Below are 24,247 nucleotides of genomic sequence, written 5' to 3' on the forward strand. Positions count from 1 at the left end.
TTTATTTGCGTTGTTTCATCTCAAATTATTGCAAGAAGGTCACAATAACGAGATTTTAAAAAATTAATTAACACTTGTTCAAAAACTACAAACAATGTAGTTGATTGTAGCTAAACTCATATGTTTGTAGTGGCTGCTGAACCCCTGTAAGCAATAAAAAACAAAAAATTTAGTGTTCAATAAGTTAATATATTCAAAACAATTATGAGCCTTGGATTTCGTGTCGTTTGTAGTTTTAGAAAAAAAAATATTCATGCTCATACATACATCTTCGCACACGTGCGTGTTTGTGTATGCGTGTGGGAGTTTCGTAATTTAGTGTACATTAAATTGCACATGATATATGTTAAAAAAAAAAACAAAAAGAGTTGGATATCTTTAATGTTCAGTAGTTTGCTGTTCAATGTTACAAAGTCACTTAATAATCCGAAACTGCTGAGACGACAAAAGTAATTAAAATGAAATAATGGATAAATTCCATCCGAAACGAAAAAAAACTCAAAATAGTGCAATATAAAAAATTGGAATTAATATTGTCATTTATCGTTTATTGTAGTACTGGTAAAATAATTTATCCTCTAAAATAACTTCAAGAAAAATCAGATAAAACTAGCCAAATTGTAGTGGTATAATAAAATGAAACTGGCATAAAAACTACAAACGATATGAACAATTGTCACAGTACCTTTATATTTGTATGTCTTGCTTATTACTGATTATAAGTGCGAATGAATAAATCTACTTAGTGTTTGATAGAGTGATACATTTTAAGACGTTAGAAAATAGAAAAGGAAATCGTTCGTAGTTTCAAAGTTTGTCTTCCGACAGCATACCTTTATATGTATATGGACATTACCGATTAAATATAAGCGTGCGTACACAAGTTTACAGTTACTATAGTGCCTATAGTAAATGTAGCATCGATTATACCTCAAAATATAAATTCAAAATCGTTGGACTTACAAGTATGTGCTGTTTTTCGTATTAAAAAATAATGACAGCCAACTATACACGGACTTTCGTAAGTATTGAAAACTTGAGCTGCAAAAAATTGACCTATACTACATTTATTGGCATCGTTTGTAGTTTTTGAACAAGTGTTATTTATTTTTTAAAATCTTGTTATTGTGACCTTCTTGCAATAATTTGAGATAAAACAACGCAAGTAAAGAATTTTCTTGCCACTACAATAAACTACAATCAATTTGGAACCCATTCCAAAACTAATCAACACGCTATTATTTATATTTTTTACTTCGAACGATATCAATGATGTTTTCTAAGTAACTAATAAGACTACAAAAAATTGACTTATACTACATTTATTGGCATCGTTTGTAGTTTTTGAACAAGTGTTATTTATTTTTTAAAATCTTGTTATTGTGACCTTCTTGCAATAATTTGAGATAAAACAACGCAAATAAAGAATTTTCTTGCCACTACAATAAACTACAATCAATTTGGAACCCATTCCAAAACTAATCAACACCCTATTATTTATATTTTTTACTTCGAACGATATCAATGATGTTTTCTAAGTAACTAATAAGACTACAAAAAATTGACCTATACTACATTTATTGGCATCGTTTGTAGTTTTTGAACAAGTGTTTTTTTTTTTTTAAATCTTGTTATTGTGTCCTTCTTGCAATAATTTGAGATAAAACAACGCAAATAAAGAATTTTCTTGCCACTACAATAAACTACAATCAATTTGGAACCCATTCCAAAACTAATCAACACGCTATTATTTATATTTTTTACTTCGAACGATATCAATGATGTTTTCTAAGTAACTAATAAGACTACAAAAAATTGACCTATACTACATTTATTAGCATCGTTTGTAGGTAAAATAGGCTGAAAAAAAGTAAGGTTTTTTTTAAAGCGGGTTCCAGCGTGACGGAGCTCTATTTTTTATTTATAACAACTTCATTGCCAATTATATTTTAATATAATATTTAGTAGCGATCTATTAAATCTATGACATCTCTATATAAGCGTCTGTAAAATTTACAAGTACCAATCTATAGTTACGTATAAAAGGGTTTATTCAACATAAACTATATCATTTCTTCTTCTACACCTATAGATATAACACACTATCTACTCTATATGTATATGATTTGATTCACAAAGCAAATTGAATAAAATCAATTAAAATATACGGATACCTTACACCAAATACTATACACGTGCCACACAACCTTATTTCAAATATTAAAACCATTAATTAGATCAACCCTAAAATTTCCGCAAATTGTAGAGCATAGTATCACGCGAGCGGACTGGCGTGACAAATTCGCTTTGTTTAATTACTGCTAGGCGAGGCTAATTCCTCACATCACGATTCACGAAGTACTACAACTAGTATAGTCCTATCCTACTAATATATAAATGCGAAAGTTTTCTACCCGATTACAATGATATTTAGCACACATATAGAATAAAGAAAGTAACTTTTTTTAATCTTTTTTATTAAGGGATTTTTGTCCTAAAGGACGATGACAATCCCGTCGTACCTTATATACAAATATTAAACACTTCACAAACTATCTTAACTATATTTTAAATTTAAAGTTGAATAGCATTCTAACTGCCACAGAGTGTGGTGCAGCTAGAATGCTATGATATCCACCAACACTCAAAACAAATATTTTAAAATTTGTCAACAAGTCTTTTCTTTTAACATCATTCCGAACACATTCCATGAGGAAGTGTTGGATATCGTCATATTTATGACAAAATTCGCAGTTGGGCGAGTCAGCTTTTTTCAAGAGATAAGCAAAAATATAGAAGGTAACTTGGATTAACACATAGAATAGGTTTTATCCCGCAAATCCCACGGGAACGGGAACAATGCGGGTTTTTCTTTGAAAACGCGGGCAAAGCCGCGGGCAGGAAGCTAGTGTTATAATTATAATCTGTGGTACGTATAAGTACGTCCGAGTGATAATAGAGTAGCATAGTTATAAGTTACAATACACTGGCGCCTGTAATTAGCCTTTTGAATGGCTATTTACGAATTGAATACGTAAATAGGTTGACGTGTAGGTTGTATCGTTTTTCCATTGTTAGTGTGTTTTAAGTCCCTCTATATAGAGCAATATAAAGCTGAAGAATTTGTTTGCTAGAACGCGCTAATCTCAGGAACTACTTGTGTACATGATCCTAGTGTGCTTACTGCTTATAGGCTATGTACTACAGGCGAAGTCGGGGTTGACCGCACGAAGATTATAATATGAACACGTGATATCTGAGAATATTAAACAAAATGACTTTTGCAAAGTGTTTGAATTACAATGTAAAGCAGGACTTTAATATTATTTTTAAAGTATATTTTCTTTTAAGAAGCTCCACGTGGAAGACGTATCAGCATATGTTTCCATTTCTTAAGAAAACTTGTGTGGTTTAACATGCTATAACTTTACAAGCGTTCATGAACTTACAATAGATAATATTTTCTATTGAAACTAAACAAAAACTCAACAACGTATCAAACATTATGAAAGATATACAAATGTATGCAATGCTTAGGTACTTAGACCACAGTAACTTATTTGTTTCTTCAATCAATCGCATTTCTTAACGTTTTGAAAAATCAATAAGTGCAGATTTTAATGATTTAAGTTATGTATGGTGAAAATAGAATCAGCACTTTCAGAGTATACTGCTCTCTTGTATCAGAATTTGATAATAAATAATATGTTATTTTTACATAGTTACTAGCGGTCCGCCCCGGCTTCGCCCGTGGTACATATGAAAAATAGATGTTGGCCGATTCTCAGACCTACCCGATATGCACAGAAAATTTCATGAGAATCGGTCCACCCGTTTCGGAGGAGTATGCAGACTAACATTGTGACACGAGAATTTTATATATAAGACTAGCGGTCCGCCCCGGCTTCGCCCGTGGTACGTATATGAAAAATAGATGTTGGCCGATTCTCAGACTTACCCGATATGCACAGAAAATTTCATGAGAATCGGTCCACCCGTTTCGGAGGAGTATGCAGACTAACATTGTGACACGAGAATTTTATATATAAGATTATTGATTATACATAGATATACAATAAGTTATAAACAGGATATCAAAATGTTACATAATATGTAATGTATAGGAAGTTTATTTTTGCCCTGGTGTATTTTTAAAATTTCAATTTATACTTGAACTTTAATAATTCAAGATAAATTGCGAAATTCAAGTCCTTAGAAGTTTACGAGCCCGCATAATACATCCTTTCTAATAAAGCCTACATAATAATTGGATAACTTGGTTAAGAAACAAAGCCGCCCTTAACCAGATGGACTTTCAGTTGGAATAATTAAGAGGAATTATTTCGTATATTATTTTATTTAAACCATACTGTCCTAGGAGATATTATTAGGTACTGTCTTTCTTTTATGTAAGTAAAAGTACGAAAATAAACTTCACGAAAAGTATAGCCTACATTTTGATAAACATAAATCTAGAATAAATGAAAGTATAATAATCATTGTTCAGATTTGTCAATGAAAATATCATTTTTATGTATTTATTTCCATAAGTTTCTCATTAAATAAAAAATCTTGTAACTGACTCATATTGTTTGACTAAATTCATTTTAACTCATCTCCTCACCAATTAACTAATTAATACTAATTTCTAAATATTTACCATCATATTTCAAAACTGTACAGAGCAAACATGGAATAATCCAAACATAACAATACCACCTACCAATTACGATTCTTAAACAAATAGGAATGTATGATAGTTCGTCATCGTCTTTAGATCACTGCCCAATATGTTGCTGTTACGCAATCTCATTGACCCTGAATGCCAAATCGGGTAAAACGATGGATGTGGTATGAGTTGACAGCGTTTTCATATTTCAGTTCATAATATGATGTTATAGACGGCTGAAAACCTACTTATTCGTAAAAAAATTCGTTGGAAATCGGTCATCTGTCCTATATCGAAACGCAACAGTAGTTTTAGTTTAAGTACTATATAAAAATTTAATATGAGCGTAGTTAAAAAGCATATTTAAACGTTACGATTACAATTTTCAAGATTTTTTTTTCTTACACGAAAGTTGAATGAAATTGTTTTGTTATTCGTTTATTTTAATTTATTACAATCCGTATCGTATGTAATATGTATGTATAATAATTATAAATATTAAATATAATCGTATGAAATACCTGTCCTATTTATTGAAAAACATTTCACGGCATCCGCTTCTAACTTGAGCCAAACCGATCAAATTTCATGCATCATTATGAATAATTTTTGTTTGTAAAAGTGTAGAAAAACACATGTTTGTCTTGAAAGGAAATGACCTTAAATAATGTGACTCATTGTTTATATTTAATAACCAAATCGTCGAAAGTTTATTCTTATAGGAACCTCGTGTACTATCTCCTTAGTATGAGATACGTAGTATTATTAGTCTGTGGTATGAGGTTGTTATTTAAATAAGCCTTTAGGAATTAAACGACATAGACTAATAAAATCAATTACCTTAAATATACGATTTCATTTTCGTCATTAATTAAAAACATTTTTATTTCTAAAATCAAATACCGAAACTGTTTGTCGAAAATTTTAAACCACATGGGACACTTGCTAAAGCTAATAACTAATAAGTAATAACATTTAATTATAAAACAATGTAGATAATCTGCATATAAAACCTTTAAAATTCTTTCGGTAGTTTTTTTTAATCACACATAAAACATTTATGTACTTATGTCATAATTTTTCGTAAATGCAATTTATAAATATTTGAAAAGTGGCATGAATGCCCAATACCTAGTAGCACAGACTAATAATAATATACTACGTATACAACTAGTAGTAAGATATTGCCAGAATAAGACGAAGGTCGCGGGTTCGAATCCCGACACTAGATCAATTTTTTTTAATTTTTCTCAATTTATAAAATAAATAAAAAAAGAACAATTTGTATCGGTTTCAGATATTCAGAGCTAGTGCTGCTATTCTTATTCGTGGTACCTAGTTGGAGTAGTGGCAAATTACACTTGATTTTAAACATCACACGAGTAGGCACTCTCACTTCTCACTAACGATGCCTGTAGTAGGCACAACTAGTGACTATTATGATCAAACTAAAACATAAAAATAAAATATGTACACTAAGATTTTTAAGTATTTTTTCTTTTAGTGAGTTAAAAGCAACAGAAACGTGTTTATATGTACTTAGATTCGATTCTGTCGTTGATTAATCTGTTTTACATAAAAAACTACATATTTCACTGAAATTATTTGCGTTGTTATGACTGTTAATTCATTTCATAACATTGAATGAGTTTCGCTATTCCACGATAGATGGCGCATCATCATGTCGCTACTATGCTGTCAGGTCATGCACAATGTGTAGCGCGGGAAGTATTTGATAAAAAATGTAGATGGCGCTGTTCTTAATCATTATTATAATAACAAATATTATTAATTACATTAAAAAATTTATGACTTTTACAGTTTACTACATTTATTCATCGTGCTGTTTATTCTTACTTTTTTTTTAATTATGTACAGCAAATTTGTTCGCAATAAGATGAATACTCTTCCTCTTATATTTTAGTAATTTCGCCTAATTTTAAAAATTGAAATAATATTAACTATACGAGGCCCATTCATATTACTTAAAAATAATTATACCCAGCATAGAATAATGAATTTTTTGTTTATTTACTTAGGATACCATAGTATCTGCACTTTGCAGGTGCCGCAAAATAATAAGTTAGGAATCCCTAAATGAAACCTAGATGGCGCTGCTGGTATATTTTTCATAAAACATGTTATATACGATTTATTAAAATTCGAAGTATTTTTTAAAGGTAGCTATTGCCTACATGCAATAATATCTCAATGTTAGTTTATTGATTATATTTCTGCTAATAATATATAAGATTATAATATTCCATATTTATAAGTTATAATTAAATTAATTAAATACAATTACACTGAACTAAATTAGAATTAGGTACTATCAATCGATATTGTAGTAATAAATTGTACTATTTCTTTCACTGACCCTTCATTTAGTGAGATTACTAACAAGACCGGCAATATAACAAGCAATTCCAAGGGTGTTGCAATTTGTCGAGTCATTTGCGATGGACCCATTTAGCACTGTTTGCATGATCGTAAAGAGTCACACCCTTACCACCTACAACAAGCCACCAGCGTATCTTGAGCTCGCGCGTCTACCAATTAAAGAACCGCTAATTTCAACACAGGGCTCAACGTTGACTGGATATGGATTACGTTATACCTTTGACAGGTGATCCCTATCACGTCACCCTCACGATTGAATTGTAACAGTAAAAACCTGGGCTAGTTCTTTGCTAACACTGCTCCGTGAAACTTTCCCTTAACTTTGTTGTATAACGGTAATTTCTTATAAAAAGTTTTATTCGTACAATAAATTGATATAAAAATGATTTTGTTCCTGGAATGAGTTTGTGGATAAGACTATTAGTATTTATACAAAGTTTCTTCGTCCACCGCTTTGAAAGAAGAAGAAAGATGTACAATTTGAAAAGAAGGCGGGAATCCGTCGCGACTGTGTATAAGAAAACAACAAAATTTCTAACAATAAACACTGTTAACCTTTTAAAGAAGATGCCTAATACAAAAAAATATTGCCTTCTAGCTAAAATCGTTGATGAATGCCAAGAAAATGAGAGAAGGAATAAGTTTGAAGATCGCCGATCAGAAGAAGACAGCAATAGTGATAATGGCGATAGAGAATTGGATTATTACCTTGGTGTGAGGAAGAAAGAAACATATTGGAGAGATCCCATAGGCAAGGAACAAATCAGAAAAGACTATCTGCTATACCATTGCGGCGTGAGTGAAGAAGACTATGAGAGATTTTATAAGAAGACTATAGCGAAGCCCTCTCACGTTATACAACCTAGATTTAAGCAAGTTCCATTTAAGATTCATAAGAAAAGGGATAAGAAAGCGCATAGTTTACGCGAAGGGGTGGCAGAATCGTGGTGTGAAAAACGGGGCATTTTTAAAATATTCGGGAATAAACGTGAAAGTGACTCTACTTCAGATAGCTACAGCGAATGTGATTCAGCAGACGAGGAAACTGTGAGGGATATCTCCAAGCAGTTCAATCGGCTAAAGATGTTTGATAGCTATGACGATCTGCTATTAGAGGTTGTTATATTTCTTAATTGAATATTTGGATAGATATGTCATTACGAATATACCTTACTATAATTGTATAATTTAATACATACAAACAATAACTTCAGATTTACTTTTTTATATTTAAATTATTGACACTTCTGATTAACCAAAATCAATGTATTGGGTCCATGTTAGTGTAATTACAGGACAAAAATCATAAATGTACAATTTTTTTAAACTTGTTTCGTTGTTCCAGGGTGCTAGAATAAAAGAAGTGTCAGAAGGAAGACCTTGCGACAACTGTCCAGAGCTGTGCCCAGGATTCATATCACATCCTTGGAGGTAAGTGATTGTTGATTAATTTTTCAATAACAATGAATAACGTTTGCCACGTTCTGATAGAAATGACAAAATATTAATGACTGTTAAACTAATTAAATCGACTCGTTTAGATAGTGGCATCACGTAATCACTTAACAGGAACAAAGGGAATCAAAACAATGTTTATCGTGTATGTTTAAACTGTCCGGCCGATAGCTTATCTCGATTCATTCATTTCTCAAATATAATACCACTCGAACGCGTCGTAAATTATCAATAAGAAGGAAAAAATTGAGCCTTGATCGCCTGAGGTCGCAGGCGCATAACTGTCATTGTCAATTGCGAAGTCGCAGTGTGTGCACGTTACAATTTATAATGTGCCTGTCGTTGAAACAATTGGAGTGGGCAGAAATATGCCGGCGTATAAGGAACAAGGATAGTACGCTGACTGAGAAAAAGATACAGAAGTTCCCCTCGAGGGAGCGGAACTATGCGGTCAGAAGAAAGTACAATAACAACAGCATGCGATCACATGTGAACTGCGAAGCGTGCGCGAGAGTGGCTGAAGAAGAAAGGTGATTGCGTGACAGTGTTTCTCCTCATTTGCTTAAGACTGGTGTACATTTAGTTTCTCGAATTGTTAATAATGCTCAATTAATTGACAGTGAATTAATTGCTAATCTGTATTGGATCCAGTAGGAACTATATTACTGAGTTATTGCCACTTCGCACAATATCTTAAATGGGCAAGAAACTCATTTGAATTTAAGAGTTATATAACTAACGATTTACGCAAGTTCAATTAGTGTTTATTTTAAATACTTAGCGGAATCATAATGTTATCGAGTTACTAGAATTTACGATATAAATAGACTCGTATCACGACTGCGGCCCCAATATTGTTGTCAATCGTGTATTGTTTTTATTGACGGTTGAATATTTACTGTATGTATGACTTATAATTCCGAATAAACGTATGATCTCAATTTCGTTTTCATTGAAAACCCATTGTGCTCGATAAACAAAAATTAAGGAATTACAATAATAATTATCCCTGAGAGTGTTTGTAAGATTGAGAACGTACCGTTCTCTAAAATGCATTTAATAGTTTTTGAAATATTCGTTTTTCACTGCGTTACAACTGCACATTATTATAATTATATTATAATGATTAAACTAAAGCATAAAATAATGTATATAATATATCATGCATGACCTATGTCCATAATAATATACTAATTTAAAAATCACATTTATATCATGACACATCCTATTAAGTATTTTGTTTATAAAAACAACGTTCATTTTAATTGATATCCACTATCATCTGTTAGGTTAAATGCGATTGTTTATGCAAAATATAATAAACAAGACAATATGTCTACAGTATATTTACCTACCTAATTAAAATAATTATGTAGCACTATCAAGTATCACTTATTTGGTACTTGCTCCGTTTTACTACTCGGTACATATTACATTCGTTTTTAGATCATAAATATTTTTATGTAGACGTAATCACTAATATTCAATACCTTACAAGATTTTTTTAGTTTGCTTGTCTGCTTGTACGTATGTATTGAATATGTGAAGCTAATTTAGGACCGCTTCCTGGCGGTAAATTGGCGGTTGGCCCCAAATTTGGTACGCTTCGTTAACTAGGTGACAGTTCAATAATATTGTACCTACCATGGGTATAGTGAGATAATGGTAATTGATAAAAAAAGCTATTAACTTTTTTCCATGTGTAACTTAAAGTTATTTTAAAGACGTTTTATGAGTAACTAACTTTTAATTGAGTGTCACTTAATTATTTTCTTCGTCTTTAACCTTTACTTTAAAGTTTAAAACAATCATTTAAATATAATTATTTTATTCTTGTGAGTAAAACCACAGATTAGAGAATAGTTACTTCGTAAGTAAAACCATTAAATTTCATCATACAACAAATTTCGTTTAAATTTAAACATTGTGTTAGACCTACACACTAAACTTTATATGAACGATGATTTCATTAGTGTGTATACTGCCATAGATACTGCACTGTGCAGTCGTTTGTTATTGTAATGTAACACGATAAATCTATTCTGATATGACCATTTTAAATCTAATACATGTATTTTATATGAACTGACTTACTAGTTATTACTCACATATTTATTGCTAAAATCTTACTGTCTGTGTGTCTGTTACTTGGAATTTTCAAATATGATATGAAAATAGTTGGATAAAGATAGGTTAGGTTAGACCTTTTTTTTTAAAGTTCTCTCAAGGTTTTGTTCGCGAGTGAAACCGCAGGACATAGCTAGTCAATCACAATATTTTTTATAAACAATATTAGGAAAAGAAACCGTTTCGTGTGTTGCAAATTGCATGTCGCTAAATACGTTATTGACTCGTCACGACTTATTCAAGGTTCGCAACACTTTTCAAGAGCGTGTTATATTCTTCAATATGGATGATAATAGCAATTGTCGATCTAAGAAGTCTTTATTAGACAACACTAACTGCATAGAAATGTGCGTATTGTACCTATAACACAGTATTACAATATTAATACTGTGCCTATAACCTATGTATATAAAGTACCTACTACTTTATTATTATCTGCACTACTAGTTACTACTCAAATGGCGGATGCTCTGGCTAAAAGAGACGTTTAGATTTTTTATAAAAGCATAAAAAATAAAAATGAATTATTATTTTCAACCCCTTAACTGATGCAGTGAAAGTACCTATTATAAAACTAAAACACTTGATGGCTCTTAATTTCTTTTAAGTGTTTTTGTTATATTAACGCAAACAAAAAATATATCGGAAATTAACTTTTATCAGAAATCAATTAATTTTGTCGTCCTTTTTGCGTTGTATATCAAAAGAAATGCAATATGTCATTCGTTTATTATTGGGGTTAATAAATGCGGCCTTGCATTTTAATTGTTTTAATTACAATAGACGGTGGGATAGTTGAGTGCATGTAGCAATAAGCAAGTCTGTGGTATGAGATTTGATTATATTTATTTGACCCACGCAACTTTGTCTGCACCCCTAAGGAATATTTTTACAACATTTTTCATTGTCCGTTCCTCTTGGTCGAAGCGTGATGTTATATTATAGCCTTCCTTGGGTTATAACCAAACAAATTCTTCAGCTTTACAATATTAGTAAGTATTGATTTAGCTACAATAGCTTTCGGCCGCGGCTTCGCTCGTGCTCTGTGCTTTATTTTTCTTCACTAAAATTAAGTGGGGGTAAGTCACCAGGTCAGTTTTAACTTGTAACTGTGGTCTTGTAAATCCAAAATAAAGCCCTTTTAATATCATGGGGTTAATGAACTCTTGGATTGTGACGATTAAGAGGCGCGTGCTTAAGAGGGTGCAGGGCATAGTCTGAAAAAAAAATATAGAAACTTAGGATCATTTTTTAACGTAAATAATCGTATAAGATGGATATTATTATAATACTAGATTTCCGCCCGCGGCTTCGCCCGCGTTTGCAAAGGAAAACCCGCATAGTTCCCGTTCCCGTGGGATTTCCGGGATAAAAACTATCCTATGTGTTAATCCAAGTTACCCTCTATATGTGTGCTAAATTTCATTGTAATCGGTTAAGTAGTTTTTACGTGAAAGAGTAACAAACATCCATACATCCATACATCCTTACAAACTTTCGCCTTTATAATATATATTAGATATTAGATTAGATTATGTTATAGAAAAAAAACTAAATATTATTTATTTAGTAGGTAGTAGGTACTTACTGGCAACGTTTTATGTTGTTTAAATTTTCTACTAAAAAAAAAAATATATTAATCTTGGTAGTTTTTAAAGCGAAACTTTTATTACATCGTCTCAAACTTTTTGGTCTGTGTAGCGCATGTCGCGTGACGGTCGAACCGTACGATAATTATCGTACAAATACGATAATTTTGTGCCTAAGTTTCATAAAACCACACAACATTTTTTCACTAAACCTCGTAGCCATTATCAATGGTTTCAAGGAAATTGATTGTATTTTCCAATCAACTGTTACTAGTTTCATTCACTGTAAGAATAATGTTTCCGATAAGTTATCAAAATGCCCCATATTAGAGTAGATTTCAAGATAAAACCCGGATATAATTTGAAACTTATCAATTTTGTTACAGCTCAGCCAATGACAATTTACAGAAAATAAATATTCACTGTATTTTATAGTGATAAGGTTAAAATTAGGAAGAATTTTAATTTATGCATAGGTATTAGTCAAATGTTTTCGCAAAATTAAACACAATAAGCTTTGTGAGTCACTCATAATGAAACAAAGAGTGACTGATTGTGTTTCTTTGTTCCCTTATTCCAGAAACCTGAAATTTTCATGTAGAAAAAGTTAATGAATAAGTTTTAACGTTATATTATTATTTATTATTAATTAATTAGGTAACTAGAATTCCTCAATGAAACATTTTTTGTTTAACATGTAAAGTTCTTCCAAAGAGTAAAGTAATACATATACGAGTTCTTCAATAGTGACATTAAAGTAGGTAGGTAGTTAATTTTGTAAGAAATATTCAAATCATTGTACAGATTTAAAAATATTTAAAATAATTATAGCGTATTTTAATATTATTTATATTATGTCAATTTTATAAAATACGTCCATGCTGCCATCTATTGTTGAGTAGAGTAAATATTGATTAAAATAAATATTCACACTTATAACGGCATACCGACGACATCTAGCGGAGTAACACGTAAAACCTACAATTACGTTATATATCTCATAATATCGTAAATTGTAAATTATGGAAATCGAACAAATTGAATCAAAAGTATATATTATTTCTAGAAAAAATATACATAGTACAATATGAATTTGATTTTAAAGAACTAAATAATTTATGTGTTTTTATATCGGTATTATGTGATATGTCTGTTTCAATCTCAATTAGTGATTTTTGTTTTTTCTTTTTTTATCCTGTAACTGTAGTAAGCTAATTATTTTGTATGTAAATTAAGACTTATCAGACATTCCATTTCATTGTTTCTGAATCTCAGATTCCAAAATATTATGTTTGTTATTTATGTAGGTAAATCTTTGCTACAGTAGGCTTGAGTCGAGTCTTGACTGTAACACCGGCACATAACTACAAAACATAATGATTATTGATATAACATAATTATGTTTTGTATACCTACTTAGTTACTCACAAAAAACATTAGCTGCAGAACTATGAAATTATTTTATTAAAAGATGAAACATTACCGAATTTAAAATCTTTATCTTAAACTTTAAAGTTTTATTATCAATCCAATCAGGATGTTGAATGAAAAATTATTCATAATTTTTTTTTTTATTATTATTACTAAATATAGGGTTGGAAAAAAACATGATTTTGTGAAAAAATCGAATAAAGCACGATTTATTGAAAAAATCCTAATTAATCATTACTTTTTTGATTTTTTGATTTTATTATTTATGTAACTGTATTTTTGTGCGAAACGGAACGTGCCGCGTGCTTCAATAGACAGTACGGGGATTTCCCTTTGGTATAACGTGCTATTGAATGTCAATTGTCTAACAAACTTTTTCCAGTGGTGAAGCAATTGTTTGGAGCGATAGCTTCTTCCGCTGCTGTAGAAAGAGTGTTTTCTACATTTGGAATTGTTCACAGCAAATTAAGAAAGCGACTGGCAAACTAGTTTTCTTATAAGTAGGTTTTTTTATTGAAATATTATAATAGTGATATTGATCCCTCAGATTTAAACGACCCTAGTTTTTAATTTAGAGTACATACTATCTCGATGGTTTTATGTTGATTTCTGTGAAAGAAAGTAAAGTTTCCACTGTCCGGTGTCCGTTATCATTTTTACGTTACACTCATACATTAAATATTCTTATACAATGCTCTATCCATTCCTTACACCCCTGACAGACGTACGAGTAAGTACGCGAACTTGTGGCTCGACGACCTTTTTCGCTCGTGTGTCACCCCAAGTACGCGTACTTAAAAACCGTCGAGTAAGTTCGTTGACGATCCAACATGTTTGAAATTTTACTCGAAGCCCGCCATCGCTCGCACGTCTGTCACTGCCGCGAGCCGCGAGCCTAGCCTGTCTAGCTATAATAGGTGTTACTAAGTGCAAAAGTTCAATTTAATTTCGTCTTCTTCTTTTAGTTTTATGAAAATAATTTAATATAATTAATATGAATGAATATAATATACATAATTGAATATTGGCGAAGGTATCTTTGAATCACGCCAAGGAAGTTTCACTCCTGACGCGTGGGCTCGGCGCACACGCTCTTTTTTTGTAAAGTACCCTCAAAATATAATAGTAAAAACGAAAATATATCCTTCAATTTTTGAACATTTATTTTGTTAGAATGCTATTTACTTAAAAATAAGTGCTGGTTATTAAATTAAAAATGTCTATATTTAATTCCTGAATAACATAAAATTCCCTCTGTTGATGACATAGAGACATTCGATATCGGTGACACGCGAGAAGCTACTGACCAAGCTCTACGTGTGTCACCGACGTCGAGCCGAGTAAGTACGCGAACTTTAAAACCGCGATTTTAAAGTTCCTACGTCTGTCACCCCTTTTACACTTTGAAATGTTAACCTTGCGGGGATACATACCTAGGTATACAAAATTGAGTTATATTTAATTTCCGATGACACAATCTCAGATAAGATAGTCACGGCCTAAATTCGCTACTCGAGCCCTTACTACGGTATTATTAATAAGTGATTAACGGCTAAACGATTACCACATTATCATACAAATATAAAAACGATACGAGCTGTGAAACTAATTACTTAAATATTATTTTATATATAAAAATGAATCGCAAAATGTGTTGGTAAGCGCATAACTCGAGAACGGCTGAACCGATTTCGATAATTCTTTTTTTATTATATTCCTTGAAGTACGAGGATGGTTCTTATGTAGAGAAAACGTAATTATGTACCACGGGCGAAGCCGGGGCGGACCGCTAGTGATATTATAAAATAACTAGGTACTTACCTATTAAATTTTAAGACGTTTTATATTATTATAGGTCAGGTTTACATTCTAAAATGTCATTAAATATTTGATTCTACATTTACTTAAACTACTTAGTTTCACTATCAACAATTCTTTTAAATCACAATGTATTCCGAATGACATCACCGCTCCCTCCATTAGATTATCGCAACGAACGGCTTACAGAAAAAATAAATCACACCAACCTATATTGACCCTCCCAACCTGTCAATTAGCCGAGACTTGCTACTAGATAGATGTATAATCACAGGTCATGCGCCGCTGGTTACTTCGCACGTTCCTTTTCACAATCCCTTGAACTTGAGCCGCGAGCGAGCGAAACGCCGCGGCTGGAGGTAAACAAACGTCGAACCCGTTGACGCGCATTTGTCATTTGCGAGTCGGAACGTAAAGGCGCTGTTATTGCGCGTTGCTACATATGCGCTCCGGAAGGATTCGCCGTACGCGATGTCAAATTCGAAAATAGAATAGTTTTTTCTTTTTATTGTGATAGCCAGTGATAATAGTGTTTTGTTTTTTTTAATTAGTGTATAGTAGATAACTAGATAGTTCGTGAAGGAATTGCAAGTGACCGATAAGAAGATAATTCCATAGATAATTTAGAAGTTTTTAATCGTAATGGTTTTTTACATGAAAATATTTAACAACCGTTGCATATAACAAGTATGTGAGTAATTTTGCAGTTTGTACATTTTTTATAAATATTAATTAGCCAATATTACGTGTATTTTCAAGCCAATTAAAAATAAAAATATAGGTACATAAGTAATAGGTACACATAGGTATTAATATCAAATATATTATGGTTAGACTTGAGATCAGCTTGGTATTGGTCTGACATAAGAGTCATAAGACTTGAAATATTAAACTGAAGGAATCAATCAATAGGTATAGTTTTTATCAATAAACTATAGCAATTAGTTACAAATATTTATAAGATCTTTAAAGTTTTTAGATTAACCTTACTTTTAATTACACCTATCGTGTCTCAATACGAAACTGACTCAGTATTTTTTCTTCGTTTCATACATCGTACTTTATTCACGGTTGTCGTGAAACAATGTCATGCAAATGGTCCGTAATTGTTTTCCAATAAATTATCCTCACGGCGGCGGTGAGTTCGTCATCGAGTACCTACCGAGAATGTGATAAAACTCAAAAAGTTTTCAAATCAGTAAACTAAGTAGGCCGTATAAAGTAAACGTCATACCACAGATTGGGTACTAAATGTTTACTATACGTCATAGGTTACTAGGTACTAGGTAGGTACCTACTCATATTTCTTAGATTTAGACTTTTGTGCCCGTAGAAGCCCGAGTCTTTGTCCGGAAGTCAAATAAAGAAAGTAGACCTAATGAACAACCCTGGCTGCTACCTACTGTTTGCATTTACTTATTAAAGAAAACAATTTTATTATGTTACCACTTACCTAGGTACCATACTAACACTACCAGAACGTGACAATTCCATTTGATTTAAATTTTTATACCTACTAGGTAGTTTGGGAACATTCCCATAAAATTGAATTGTTAAAAAGTCAATACAGTTCTCAAAAGGGCTATTGGGAGAGTACCTTTCAACTAAATTGACTGTCGAAGCACGTTTCCTGAAACGATCCACCCAATCTGATAAAAATCGTAAACAAAGATTAGGTAGTAATTCAAACAATCTCTTCAGCATTCTATTTAGGTATACGTAGGTAGGTATGTATTGAAAGTCTGCCTGTCTGTCTATTGGAAGTCAATCTAAATTGCATTGATCATAACAAGACATTACGTACTAAATAGTTACTACGTACATGCATAGGTACATAGTATCAGATACTTTAAAATAAACCTGCCTTCACTCATTTCAATAATTATTATAACTACTATTGTAGCGGCTAATAGCAAGCTTTGACGGTATAGGAGTCCCTTGAACAGAGACGGCATTAAAATCAGCATCGAATATTGCACGCCTCATAAGCGAAGCGTTGAGGTGGGTACTACTGTCACTTCGCGCAAAACATCTGATTTTTCAAACTTAAAATGTCTTTATGTATCATACATTGCACTTGTAAGATAATACATACACACACATATTAAGAAAAAACACTATTTTTAACGTTCATGATATTTTTGATGTCATTTTTGTTATTTAAACTAGTTAAAAAACAGTTTAAAAAAGTTCTGTCTTGGACGTCCGTGTGTCTGTATGTGCGGATCCTTTTTCTTGTTAACACGATAGCGACCGAAATACTTTACTAATCGAGTCTTTTGCACGCCTCATAAGCGAAGCGTTGAGGTGGGTACTACTGTCACTTCGCGCAAAACATCTGATTTTTCAAACTTAAAATGTCTTTATGTATCATACATTGCACTTGTAAGATAATACATACACACACATATTAAGAAAAAACACTATTTTTAACGTTCATGATATTTTTGATGTCATTTTTGTTATTTAAACTAGTTAAAAAACAGTTTAAAAAAGTTCTGTCTTGGACGTCCGTGTGTCTGTATGTGCGGATCCTTTTTCTTGTTAACACGATAGCGACCGACATACTTTACTAATCGAGTCTTTTTTTTTCTCTTACGCTTGAGTATGCTCAGGAATAGAACCCTTTCATTTTTCAGGGTCTGATTCAATGTGGTTTAATTGTTATTAAATAAACAAAAATAATAATTAATAAATATTTATTAAAAAAAAATTACGAGGCGTGCACTTTTGGATTTTCCAAATTATTTTTTTCTCTTACGCTTGAGTATGCTCAGGAATAGAACCCTTTCATTTTTCAGGGTCTGATTCGATGTGGTTTAATTGTTATTAAATAAACAAAAATAATAATTAAATATATTTATTAAAAAAAAATTATGAGGCGTGCACTTTTGGATTTTCCAAATTATCTTTTAATTTACTCGAATAAATATTTTCTATTCAATCATACCTATTTGCTTAGAATTTACTGATTATATTATCTCTGTTATCTATTAGTAACGAAATACTGAATAAAATAGGCAAGAACGAGAGAGTTGTAAATCCGATATTTTATCTAATGTAAAATTAGGATTCGTCTATCCTACCTATGGTGCATGAAAAGCATGTTATGCACTGGGATTAAAAAATATTATGACAAGCCGTATATGTGACGATAAATTAATAAAAGAGACTTGTTTATTTGTTGTAACATTAATCATAGAATATGATACCTACTTGGTAAGTTGCCAAACAAAAAAAAGTGTATCAAAATTATATTTTCCCCACAAGTACTGTATCATACTCTATCTATCCAATTTATTTTATAAATTGACATCGTGGAATACCTAATAGGAACATGAATAAATTGTTATTTTATGAATAGATTTTTCGTATAGGTACCTATTTTATTACCTTTTCTAACTGGTTCACTTTACTGATGTTTCGAATTTATTTCTAAAAAAATTTGGAAAGTTAAACTTACGACTAATTCAGCTATCAATTTCTCCTTTGTGATTAAAATAAATCAACTCACACAATCAAATAAATGTCAATTACACAATTTGGAAACAAATCTTTTAAAGCCTTACTCTACTTCCTCTTTAGCATTACGGGACGGCATTCCAAACCATGATTCATATGAGATTTTTAATTTTTTATGAACCCGTGTTCCACAGAATAAATATATTATAATAACAGCATTGTCAAATTTGTGACAGATTAAAAAAAACAATCTTGAATATCGTTCGATCTTCAAATGATGAATGTAGGGATACAATGTTTCTTTCTGTAAAGATAAATTTAAAATTAGAATATTGGAACACCGTTAATTGAACTCTCATTATACGATGCGATTATTTCATGGCAGTATTTGCACTCAACGCGTTTTATTGTAGACGCATGTCAGGTTAGTTTAGTCTACGTTTGATATAGTTTATAACCAAACGTCATACACTAATTCTGAAAATTTCACGTTTTTATGTGAAGAGGAAAAGTGTTGTCATTTGTATTCGATTTCAATTTTCAAGGTGGTTCTCAATGCGCTAGATATTTATTTTATTTTTTACTTTTTTTTAGCAGACCTGCGTAATACTGCGGTGATGTTTTTATTTTTAATAGGAGTAACTACGGAGGATAACCCACAAGATCACAAAAAAAAATCCTAGGAAAATTAAGGAAATTTTCTTTCTTATAGTCTCAAATTTAAAATAAATAATAATAGGTAGGTATGTAATGACGTCATTATTAATCCTGACATAACTATATTATATCTACATACAGATGACCTATAAAACCACCAAGACAAGCTTACCCTAAGCAGAAACGTATGACGTTCGTGCCACATAACCTAGTCAATATTTAATTAAAAATGTAAACAGTTTATCCAGTAATTGGCGTAGAACAAACCGATGTGGGGCGTAATTCATTTGTTAAGCAAATGTTGCTTTCACATCAGCTCTGTCCATCAATATTTCTTGAAAAATTTACATGTTCTGTATACTTTCTTTCTATTGTCTATTTATCAGAGTTGAAGTAACAAAGAAAAATATAATTAATAGTAATAGTAATTTCAAAAATAGAACTTAATGCTTGCTTGCAAGAGTAAATAATATTAAATTGGCTAGTATTGTATTATCTGTGGTATTGGTAAAAAGAAAAGAAGTATTAATGACGTTTCAAAAGTGCTTCTATAAGAAGTCTAATTGAATACCTAAATAAATGTTTGAGTTTTGAGTTTGAGTTTATTAAATTAAAACATATTCGCGACTAATGACTGAGTGAAATGGTTCGGGAGTCGGGACGAGGAAAAGTAAATTTTAGCTTACCTCTGGAGAAATATTTTGTTTAATAAATAAGTACATGAAACGTCACGTAAACAAATTCAATAATCAATACTATAAATTATGTAGTCCACTGCATAATTTATGTAGTTTACGTTCAACTAATCCAACTTCAGATACATCCGATTGAAATAAAGATGATTATAAGTAATTAAATAAATATTCGCCGTATAAGTGAAGCCTGAAGGCGTTATGTAATAAGCTGTAAAAACCTATACGTGTTGTCAATCAGCGCTGTTGTTTATTATTGAACACATCCGAAGGTATGTATATTTTTGAACCGGAATAAGGTTCGTACGTACGTACGTACGTTCATTCATATAGGTAATACAAACGTCATTCATGATAATGTTATGATCTGTTCAGACGGACAAAAGATACCTATTACGATGATTACTTAGGTAGAAAATAATTTTGTTGGGTGAAATATATTTCCTGAACATTTACCACGATTTAATAATATTCATCATGAACAAGTAAGTACTAAAGAAATATGAAAATACAGAACACATTACCAAAGCAAATAACTCAATTCCAAACGAATTTTATTCTTAGCAAATGTCTCTACAAAGAGAATTTACTGCTAATGTCGAAAAGATAAATTATACGATATTGTTGCCGTTAAATCTCCGTTGTTTTCGATGTCCTTTCACTGTATCTGTAATGCAAATAGAAATGTATCTGTGTCAAAACATCTATTGTGCTGTCATCTGTCATTGTCCGCCATCTTGTGTTGCAACTTCACATGTCAATATGACATCTCGCTATTGTTTGAGATCATGTTCGTAAAACCAATATTTTGTTTTAATTTTATTCACAAATAACACACGTTTAAACTGATACAACAGATTGATTTATTTTGTAGTCGAATATAATTTTGACCTAAATTATTTTTTCCTAAATTGAAAATCCACATTTCATTTTTGCTTTCACGAACTTTGACAAAAATGCGCACGCGCCATATAGGGTGTTTGAAGTAAAAATAATTATTTATTATTCAATTAATTAATTAGGTATAGCATTCGCAACGAAAACATATTGTAAGTAGTAAGTACCTACCTATAGGTAAAATTGGTTCAATATAAACTTAATTGCATATTAGAGTCACACATCTACATAAATAAATGCAACCTATTTTGCTGCTGCTGTTGTCCCCTTTGCGCATGAACGATTTTTTATCATATTTTGGAAGTTGCCTACGCCAAGCTCATCGTTCGGGTAAAATTGCGCTTTCGCGTAATATCTGCAGTATTTTATTTTATCGCTGGCCAAGGCTGCCGCTCCCGTAGCTTTGATAGCTCTCATATAACGTGACAGTCACCATAAATATGGTTTAATTAAATTAACGTTTTTCCGTGTTAACGGATAAGCCGGTCAAATATTATATGAGTGCCCAAAGTATTGTGACGTAAGTGAAAGATAGTACTTTCGGTATTTTTTTAATAAAAATTTAATGGCTTATTTAAAACAGACATAAATATTATGTGAAAATGCTATTGATTACTATTGAACAATTTAAAGTAGATAAAGTGTGGAATTACTAGATATACAGAAGGGCAGATACATTTATCAAAATAAAGGTCCGAACTTTCAACCAACTAAGTTTCTTATACGCTGTAACATTATCAGACTAGGGGAAAAAATATAATTACATAAATCAGTATCCTCCATGCATTTATAACATAAAGAACATCCAGTCATGTAACTGAATGGATAATATTTATACAATCTAAATAAATGCCCGCAAACATTAGGAAGGCGAAGGTTAATACAAACATCGATTCCGGACCATTCCTTTGAACTGTTTTAATTTCGCACAATGAAATGAAAATATTAATCGACGATGTACTTCAACGCTGATGATACCCAGCTGTAGTGTGTTTGTTTTAGCCGGGTATAATTTAAATATATCCAACCGCTCAAAGTAAGCGGATGTGTTTCATATAAATGTTGCAAAAAGTTATGTATTAGGTATTCCTAGGTATTCCTTCAATGGACAACTTCTTTGGTCTAGTCGGATGCTGTCGGATGCTAAACTTGTGAACACGACTTTGAAATTCAGACTGTTTATTATTGTAGTTGTATTTGCTGTGCTTTTATTAAATGTATCATGCGTAGGTGCAGGTATATTTAATTATAATCAAAATCTAAAACAAAAGTTTTCTATTGTAAAAAATACGCATGACACTAAGCTTTTTTGCAAAGGGAAGACGTCTCAAGGAATTATTGAGTCTTTTTCAAAAATATTGTTTTATAAAAATCTAAAGACTTACTTATTCAACTCATTCCGAAGTTGAACACAAAATTATTAACTTTATCATTTTGTTTTAATGTTCGCAATTTCCTATATTTACATAAGAGACCGACCTTCACGAAATATACCGCATTGTTTGTTATTATGTCACGATGTAGTAAGATGCAGCGTTTATCTTATATTTAATCTTTAAATAAACCTTGTCAGTTGGTTAGTCTACTCTCCATTTAACCTTAGGATGGCAACAGGGGTGACCCGTCACCCCACTACTTAATAAAAGTGTCAATATTTAGTTGGTATTGTTTCTGTATCTTTCTAATGCTCAATCTATTCTCTAATTGGCGTGGATGCAATCAGTCGCACACGTCAACGTGTCGCGGTAAGTTTTTATTTTTGGTATAATGACATTGCTGGGGTGACTCATAACCCCCATTGCTGTTTACGTAATTATTTCTTTTTGTAATACTGTAATAATTGTTGGATTTTTTTAGGTAAAATTGGTTTCGATTTCGGATATGCAGATTCAATACTACTTGCAAAATATTGTTGATGCTAGCTAGGATGATGAGCGCCGTTACGAAGATGGGGATGCGAGTGAAAATGATGATCACGTTTCGGTGCACTCGGAGGAGGAGGACATTATTTCAAATTATGAAGGTAGTGATGACGAGGATGTGCCGCTGGCACAATTACGCACTAAAGTGTTGAGAGGTAAGAATAGACATGTTTGGACGTCTATTCCACCATCTTCGAGTAGAACACTGCGGCGAAATATAGTAACTATTCAGCGAGAATTAGGAGTCACTTTACGTGATATTCTAAATATAAACCAGGAAACTCCTGAATGTGAGCCCCCTGTAAAATTGTAAAAACAAGCAAGATGTGCACTATGTCCAAGAAAAAGGGACAAAAAAGTAAAAACTTTTTGCACAAAATGTCTTCAGCCCGCTTGCACTGAACACCGTAAGGATGTTTGCTTGAACTGCATTTAACCCAAAAAAAAAAAACCAAATTAAGGTTGCCATAATTAATACTTTTTTCATGTCATTAATAATTGTATAAGTGATTGATCTCATAATAAATAACTTTCGTTTTCTTACAAATTGCTGTTTTATTTGAGTTTAAAAATAAAGGGGTGATGCGTCACCCCTGTTGCCATTTATGTATGTAAAAAAAGTCTTGCCTGCGGAAGGTTAAGAAACAAATCATATAAAGCACTTAAGGTCAGTTTTTGTGATATAATTATTAAAAAGGCGCGAATAATTTTTTTTAGTACCTATTTACAAGAGGTTTTATCGTAATCGGAACTTGTTACTGTTGGTATTTACTTTTGAACATCCTCTAGAATCTATATCATATTTACAAACACCAACTGTCAAAGTTGCACAGATTATATTTTTGTATTTGTCACATAATCTGTCACTTACCACAAATAAAAAACTATTCACCATATGACATCATGTTTGCATCCTGTAAAGAAACTAAACTAAGGGTGCACTCACACACATCAGTCACCGTCACGGCACGTCACCGGACAGGATTAAAAAAAAATATGTATCAATAGTTCTAGTATGACTCTGTTCCCACACGACAGTCGCCGGCACGAAATCTATCAGTGACGTCACCGGTCAGGCACGTCAAATAATCTTTCCATACATGTATCATACTTTTATCCCCACTCACC

General features: G+C 31.8%; 1 protein-coding gene across 3 annotated transcripts in view; it reads left to right on the forward strand.

Moving 5' to 3' along the window:
* Lmpt (four and a half LIM domains protein limpet) overlaps positions 1-24,247 on the forward strand; it is a 143,505-nt gene that overhangs the window by 52,390 nt on the left and 66,868 nt on the right. Inside the window, exon 2 of one of the 3 annotated variants that reach the window (XM_090106997.1) lies at positions 8,415-8,500. In XM_090106997.1, the coding sequence (XP_089963123.1) occupies positions 8,415-8,500 (86 nt within the window). Of the gene's footprint in view, positions 1-8,414; positions 8,501-15,891; positions 16,181-24,247 lie in introns of those variants that run through there. The other 2 variants (XM_090106995.1, XM_090106996.1) reach the window with 2 other exon arrangements.

Source organism: Colias eurytheme, chromosome 11 (genome assembly GCF_061535395.1).
Source record: "Colias eurytheme isolate Ceu_HAF_F1 chromosome 11, ilColEury1 Martin Lab GWU primary, whole genome shotgun sequence".
Lineage (NCBI taxonomy): Eukaryota > Metazoa > Arthropoda > Insecta > Lepidoptera > Pieridae > Colias > Colias eurytheme.